General features: G+C 45.1%; 1 protein-coding gene across 1 annotated transcript; it reads left to right on the plus strand.

Moving 5' to 3' along the window:
• Positions 1 to 509: 509 nt before the first annotated feature.
• Positions 510 to 6217, plus strand: LOC145335615 (uncharacterized). Its single transcript, XM_080181419.1, has 3 exons — positions 510 to 591; positions 992 to 1346; positions 5179 to 6217. Exon 3 carries the CDS (start codon positions 5287 to 5289, stop codon positions 6070 to 6072), a length of 786 nt encoding a protein of 261 aa, XP_080037545.1. The 5' UTR covers positions 510 to 591; positions 992 to 1346; positions 5179 to 5286; the 3' UTR covers positions 6073 to 6217.
• Positions 6218 to 8364: the final 2147 nt, after the last annotated feature.

Raw genomic sequence — 8364 nt, forward strand, 5'->3', positions numbered from 1 at the left:
ATTCACATCTAATTGTAGATACAAAACCAGAAAATGTTGGATGACCCCCAAAATGTTGGCTCTATTCTCTCTCAGTAAGAAGTCTCACAACACGGCTGGCGTTGTGAGACTTCTTATTGTGTTTACCCCATTCCATCGCCGGCATCTCCACATCTGTACTCTCTCCACAGATGCTGTGAGATCTGAGATTTTGCAACATTTTCTGTTTTTGTTTCAGATTTCAGCACCCGCCATATTTTGCCTTTATCCAACTATAGGTGTTTGCTCAGCCGTTAATTACATTCAGACCAGCACTCTGGTGGAGAGATTTTACGCATTGGTCCTTTTTTCAGCATTTACAAGAGGATGATATAAGTTAACTGATTATTGAAGCTGGCTGGACTGTCAATGGCAGGGTTCTTACCCAGCATTCAGGGCGAATGGGATTCTGCTGTGGCCTCACTGCGTGGAGACTGGCGCGTGCGCCGAAGGGCGAGAAGAATGGCGCGTGCGCAATCTGGAGTCCAAGCGGCGCATGCGCCCTTGCAGGACAAATGGCGGTTGACAGGGGCTTGGGCTCCGACCTTGGAGAGAAACTGCGTATTTGGGAAGGTAACTGAGACAGCGGAGCGGGTGGACAGGTTTTATTAATACTCGGTGGAGGGATGGAAACAGTAACATGTACCGATGGGCCATGCGTTAGGGTCAAACGGGTCGCGGCGGCGGCGGTGGCAGCAGCTGTGGGGCGGCGGCTTCAGATCCGGGTGAGCGGCCGCAATCTTCATAGGAGCAATGGACAGCAGGGCGCATGCGCGCTCACCTTGCTCTGCTCAATAGGGGAGGAGGGTTGTGAATGACTACCCTGGACTCACTGATGGCTTTTGGAAACTCCTTTTAACAGGGGACTAGACAGGGAGCATTTACAGGCACAAAAGCCAAGCCAGCGCAAACGTTTGCGTCCCGTCGATTTCTATTTTGGCCTAACAGTGAATTCTATGAATTTCTTTTGCAGGATATTAGAAGCAAATAAACAAGAAACTCTCAAACGTCACGTCAAAACCCCCGAAAGAGTCATTCGATGTGCCAGCACCTGGATGTTATTGGTCATTTGAACGCAAGTTCTAGATGATTTTCGCTGTGTGTGTGTAAAGTTTCCTTTTCATAAGCCCACTTGCACTGCTAAAAATTTTAAATCTGTGACTCTCTTAATGATCATCTAATGGGAGCAGCTTTTCTTGTTTACCTTCTCAAAGGGATGACGTTCTAATGCTAAGATTTTGACTTGCTAAGATATGACCAACAAAGGTGGCGAGTAGGACCTCTTAAGGATCAACAAGGTCATCTGTGTGCGGATCCACAAGAGTTGGGTGAGATTCTAAATGAATATTTCTCATCAGTATTTACTGTTGAGAAAAGCATGAATGTTAGGGAACTTGGGGAAATAAATAGTGATGTCTTGAGGAGTGTACATATTACAGAGAAGGAGGTGCTGGAAGTCTTGAAGTGCATCAAGGTAGATAAATCCCTGGGACATGATGAAGTGTATCCCAGGACATTGTGGGAGGCTAGGGAGGAAATAATGGGTCCCCTAGCTGAGATATTTGAATCATTGATAGTCACGGGTGAGATGCCTGAAGATTGGAGAGTGGCAAATGTTAGGTGCCTTTGTTTAAAAAGGGCTGCAGGGAAAAGCTTGGGAACTAGAGGCTGGTGAGCCTCACATCTGTGGTGGGTAAATTGTTGGAAGGTATTTTGAGATACAGGATCTACAGGCATTTAGAGATGCAAGTACTGATTAGGGACAGTCAGCGTGGCTTTGAGAGTGGAAAATCATGTCTCACATGAGTTTTTTGAAGGTGTAACCAAGAACGTAGATCAGGTCAGTGCAGTTGATGTTGTCTACATGGACTTTAGCAAGGCCTTTGACAAGGTACCGCATGGGAGGTTATTGCTTAAGGTTAAATCTCCAGGGAACCAAGATGAGGTATCTAAATGGATACCAAATTGGCTTCTTGACAAGAATGGATACAAAATTGGCTTCTTGGGTGATTGTAGAGAAGTGTTTTTAAAACTGGAGGCCTGTGACCAGTGGTGTGCCTCTGGGATCAGTGCTGGGTCCATTGTTATTTGACATTTGTATTAATGATTTGGATGAGAATATAGGAGGCATGGTTACTTAGTTTGCAGATGATGCAAAGATTGGTGGCATGTTGGACAATGAAGACAGTTATTGCAATGGGATCTTGATCAATTGGGCCAGAGGGCTAAAGAATGCGGATGGAGTTTAATTTAGACAAACACGAGGTGAATCATTTTGATCGGTTGAACCAGGGCAGGACTTACTCAGTTAATGGTAGGGCATTGGAGAGAGTTACAAAACAAAAAGATCTAGGGGTACAGGTTCATAGCTCCTTGAACGTGGAATCACAAGTGGACAGAATGGTGAAGAAGGCATTCAGCATGCTTGGTTTCATCAGTCATAACATTGAATACAGGAGTTGGAATGTCTTGTTGAAGTTGTACAAGCCATTGGTAAGGCCACACTTGGAATACTCTGTGCAATTGTCGTCACCCTATTATAGAAAGGATATTATTCAACTAGAAAGAGGGCAGAAAAGATTTACTAGGATGGTACCGGGACTTGATGGATTGAATGATCAGGAGAGGCTGGATAGACTGACTTTTTTCTCTGGAGGCTGAGGGTGACCTTATAGAGGTCTATAAAATAATGAGGGGCACAGATCAGCTAGATAGTCAATATCTTTTCCCAAAGGTAGGGGAGCTTAAAACTAGAGGGCACAGTTTTAAGGTGAGAGGGGAGAGATACGAAATTATCCAGAGGGGCAATTTTTTCACACACAGGGTGGTGAGTATCTGGAACGAGCTGCCAGAGGTAGTAGTAGAGGCGGATACAGTTTTGTCTTATAAAAAGCGTTTTGACAATGATATGGGTACGATGGGTATAGAAGGATATGGGCTAAATGCGGGCAATTGGGATTAGCTTAGGGGTTTTGAAAAAAACTAGCAGCATGGACAAGTTGGACTGAAGGGCCTGTTTCCATGCTGTAAACCTCTGACTTTATAACAGTTAAAATCAAGGAAATTCAGGAGAAAGAAGTATGAAGATTTTAACTTTTAGGTGATTCTTAACCGGCCACTTTTGTTGGTCAGTGAGCACAGGGGTGATGGGTGAACAAGGCTTGGAGTGAGTAAGCACATGGGCACACTAATCACAGGGACTTTAATTCTGGAGGTAACAAAAGAGTGGATGAGAGTTTCAACAGCAAAAAGGTGGCATGTTAGCACCGTTCCCTCACAGCGCCAGGGACCTGGGTTCAATTCCTGGCTTGGGTCACTGTCTGCGATGCGTTTGCACATTCTCTGCATGTCTGTTTGGATTTCCTCTGGATGTTTGGATTTCCTCCTGCAGTCTGATGGACGCACTGGTTAGGTATGTTGACCCGAACAGGCATTGGACTGTGGTGACTAGGGAAATTTTACAGTAACTTCATTGCAGTATGAATGTAAGCCTTACTTGTGACTAATAAACTTTTACTTTTTAACTTTACAGATGATCTGAGACAGGATTGGAGCTGGGAAATGTTACTGAGGTGAAATCAGGTGGTCTTGGTAATGATATGGATACATAGTTTGCAGCTCATCTTGGGTTTAGTATTTTCACTGTGGTTGTGAACAGACTGGTTCAGCCTCAGACAATTGTCAGGGAGAGCGATTATAGATACCCTACAGTGTAGAAAGAGGCCATTTGGTCATTGAGTGAGCACCACCACAATCCCTCCTAGGCCCTATCCCCATATCCCTACATATTTATCCACTAATCCTTCTAACCTACATATTCTCAGGACACTAAGGGGCAATTTTAGCATGGCCAATCAAATAACCTGCACATCTTTGGACTGTGGGAGGAAACCAGAGTACCCAGAGGAAACCCATGCAGACACAAGGAGAATGTGCAAACTCCACACAGAGAGTGAACCAAGCCGGGAATCGAACCCAGGTCCCTGGAGCTGTAACGCAGCTGTGCTACTGTGCCACCCGCAAGGGATGCAGTTGGTGGCCATGGCAGAGGAGATTGTAGCGGGACTGAAGGCAATGAGTCATAGAGGTTTACAGCATGGAAACAGGCCCTTTGGCCCAACTTGTCCATGCTGCCCTTTTTTTTAAATGCCTAACCTAATCCCAATTGCCTGCATTTGGCCCATATCCCTCTATACCCATCATACCCACGTAACTAGCTAAATACTTTTTAAAAGCTAAATACTTTTTAAAAGCTAAATACTTTTTAAAAGCTAAATACTTTTTAAAAGCTAAATACTTTTTAAAACTAAATACTTTTTAAAAGCTAAAAGCCTCTACTACTACCTCTGGCAGCTTGTTCCAGACACTCATCACCCTTTGTGTGAAAAAATTGCCCTACTGGACACTTTTGTATCTCTTCCCCCTCACCTTAAACCTATGCCCTCTAGTTTTAGATTCCCCTACTTTAGGAAAAGATGTTGACCATCTACCTTGTCTATGCACCTCATTATTTTTATAGATCTCTATAAGGTTACCCCTCAGCCTCCTACGCTCCAGAGAAAAAAGTCCCAGTCTATTCAACCTCTCCTTATAACTCAATCCATCAAGTCTCGGTAGCATCCTAGTAAATCTTTTCTGCACTCTTTCTAGTTTAATAATATCCTTTCTATAACAGGGTGACTAGAATTGCACACTGTATTTCAAGTGTGGCCTTACCAATGTCTTGTACAACTTCAACATGACGACATCCCAACTCCTGTATTCAATGTTCTGACCAGTGAAACCAAGCATGCCAAATGCCGCCTTCATCACTCTGTCCACCTGTGACTCCACTTTCAAGGAGCTACGAACATGTAACGCTCTTTGTTCTGTAACTCTCTGTAACTGAGTAAGTCTTGCCCTGGTTCAATCTACCAGAGTGCATTACCTTGCATTTGCCTAAATTAAACTCCATCTGCCATGGCTTCAGTCTTCTCTGTTTAGGAGATAGAAGTTTTTGTTTATCCAGTACTAGATGTCGGACAGGATGGTGTGTGACTTGGAGAAGAATTTAGAGGTGATGATGTGTCACAGATCGAGCTGAATGAATCTAGTAATCTCGCAACCTGCCTTTGTGTTCTCTCACTCCTTTTTTTTTCTGTTTTTAAATCAATTTCACAGGATATTAGAAGGGGAGGATCTGCATTGAGAAACTGAAACCAAACATCACATCAACATCTGACAGATTCACCCAATTTATCACAACCTGGCTATTGTTGAATTTTGAACATGGAAGGAGAAAGCACCGTTCACAGCAGGGAGAAACCGTACTTGTGCTCTGTGTGTGGACAAGGTTTCAGCCAATCATCTGGCCTGTGGAAACACAAGCGCAGACACACTGGGGAGAAACTGTGGAAATGTGGGGACTGTGGGAAAGGATTTTATGACCAGTTCAGACTAGTAACCCATCGGCACACTCATACTGGAGAGAAACCATTCACCTGCTCCGTGTGTGGGAAGGGATTCATTACTTCATCCCACCTACTGGAACACCAGAGAATTCACGCTGAGGAGAGTCCATTTATCTGCTCAGAGTGTGGGAAGAGATTCACTCAGTCATCCCGACTGTTGCAACACCAGCGAGTCCACACTGATGAGAAACCTTTCAAATGTCCAAACTGTGGGAAGTGTTTTAAAAGTTCTGGGGAACTAACACGCCATCAGCATGTTCACTCTGATGAGAGACCATTCAAATGCTCTCACTGTGGGACTGGTTTGAAGACATCATATGACCTTACTGTTCACTGGCGCAGTCACACTGGGGAGAGGCCATTTTCCTGCTCCGAGTGTGGGAAGGGATTTATTACTGCATCTCACCTTTTGGCACACCAGCGCACGCATACTGGGGAGAGGCCATATACCTGCTCCGAATGTGGTAAAAGATTTGCTCATTCATCCACACTGCTAAGACACCAGCGATTTCACACTGGGGAGAAGCCTTTCACCTGCCCTGAGTGTGGAAAGGGTTTTGTTACCATGTACAACCTGCTGAAACACCAGAGAATTCACAAGTAACTACAGTGTTTGGCTTTTGCTGTCAATCACAACCAGGAATGAACCATCTCTGTTGTAGTCTGTTTCTGCTGCTGTGAATAAACTCCAGCCCAGTTACAAGTGCTAATATTATGGATTAAGTTAAGTAAATTGGCACTGTGTAATATACAGTGTGTGTTGAGTCTTATTAATGTCTCTAACACAAGTCAGCTCTTTTTGAAAGGATTTCCATCTCCCCTGCTGCCTCCATGTTCATGTCCAGCAACAAATGTGGGGAGCTCCTGGAGCTTCTTTGCCACTAAACTTGAGATGATTCCATTAGCTGCCAGTGCTGCTCCCTCCCTTCCGCTAGCCAACTAAGATAAACTGCCTCTCAAGACCCCCTTCTCTAGCCCCCTTTTGCACTGTACGGGTTCTATGATTAATTGTTCAGGGCTCCTCCACATGGAACAGAAGCCCGTTTACAATTGTGTTCAGACCAGGAAGCCCAATATTTAATGTTGGAAATGTGAAATCAGAGACTGGTGTTACACCTTGATCTGTTCCTGGCTGAAAGTGAAATGGCAGGTTTGTTTCCACTATGAAAATGACTGCAGTGCTTACTGTTTAAAAAAAAATGTTTTTGTGATAGTCACCAAAAAAACCTGTTATAAAATCAGCATTAAAAAAGCAGATGGATAAGCTTAGAACAATTATTGAAGAGACCATAGATCCCCAGATAAAAATAGCTCTGCAACAAGTTTCCATGGATTCTTTGTTTATCTGGTTAATTAAAGATACACAACCTGGAAAATTGTAGAATCCCAAGAGTGCAGAAGGAAGCCATTCGGCCCTTTGAATTTACATCAACTTTCTGATTACCATCCGCCAGGTCCCCTCCTCCACCTTATCCTGGTATCCAAATACAATTATCATGGTCACTTTATGAAACTGACACATCATTAGACTATTGGAGGATACCAGAGCACCACTAAGACATATTTCCAGTGTTTTCTGTTTTGAGGCGGTATTTGCAGTATCTTGTATTTTTTTTGGTCACAGTGGGTCAGTTTTCTTTGACTTATTCCCTGTTTAAAGCTGAAGAAGCAGCTTTTATAGAATGAGACAAAAACTGTTCCCCCTGTTCAACATGAAACTAAACTCACTTTTAGTTAATTCCTCAGTAACAGTTTGAAACACAAAGTTTGCAGGTGCGATTAACATAAGAACATAACATAAGAAATAGGAGCAGGAGTAGGCCATCTAGCCCTTCGAGCTTGCCCCACCATTCAACAAGATCATGGCTGATCTGAAGTGGCTCAGTTCCACTTTCCTGCTTTCTCCCCATAACCCTTAATCCCCTTGCCTATCAAAAACCTATCTACCTGCGTCTTAAATATATTTAGCGAGGTAGCCTCCACCACTTCAACGGGCAGAGAATTCCAGAGATTCACCACCCTTTGAGTGAAGAAGTTCCTCCTCAACTCTGTTCTAAACTGCGCACCCCCCCCCCCCCGCCCCCCGCCCCCCCCCATCTTGAGGCTGTGCCCTCTAGTCCTGCTGTCGTTTGAGTGGGAAGAACCTCTCCACCTCTACCCTATCCGTCCCTTTCATCATCTTATATGTCTCAATGAGATCTCCCCTCATCCTCCTAACCTCTAACGAGTACAAGCCCAGTCTATTCAGCCTCTCCTCATAGCTCAACTCCGGTATCAGCCTAGTGAACCTCCTCTGCACTCCCTCCAAGGCCAAAATATCCTTGCGCCGGTGCGGCGACCAAAACTGCACACAGTACTCCAGCTGCGGCCTCACCAGTGCCCTGTACAGTTGCAGCAAGACCTCCCTACTTTTTTATTCAATTCCCCTTGCTATGAAGGCCAGCATCCCATTTGCCTTCCTGACCACCTGCTGCACCTGTAGGCTGGGTTTTTGCGACTCATGCACAAGGGCCCCCAGGTCCCTCTGCACCGTAGCATGCTGCAGCTTTTCGCCCTGTAAGTAGTAGTCCTTCCTACCAAAGCCGGGACACTCTCCTGTAAAGTTGCGGTGATAATGACTGTCCTGGGGAAATGAGTGTGAATCCCCCAGCCCCGGACACAGGGGAACTGACCATCCAGCTCTCGCCCTAATTCCCAAGCAGAAAACGCTGCCAATAATCAACAAGTCAGCCTGAGTCTGTGATCCCGCCCACCAACTGAAACCGTCACAACGCATGGATGATTGACGGCAGCTTCGGACCAATAGGAGGAGGGGGCGGGGATAGATGACCGAACCGGCGTCCTCCAACCACTGAGAGTGAACGAGGGGCGGGACTGGAGGACCTTGTGGGAGAGG

The sequence above is a fragment of the Carcharhinus amblyrhynchos genome, unplaced genomic scaffold (genome assembly GCF_965287045.1).
Source record: "Carcharhinus amblyrhynchos unplaced genomic scaffold, sCarAmb.v2.hapA scaffold_39, whole genome shotgun sequence".
In the NCBI taxonomy this organism is placed as follows: domain Eukaryota; kingdom Metazoa; phylum Chordata; class Chondrichthyes; order Carcharhiniformes; family Carcharhinidae; genus Carcharhinus; species Carcharhinus amblyrhynchos.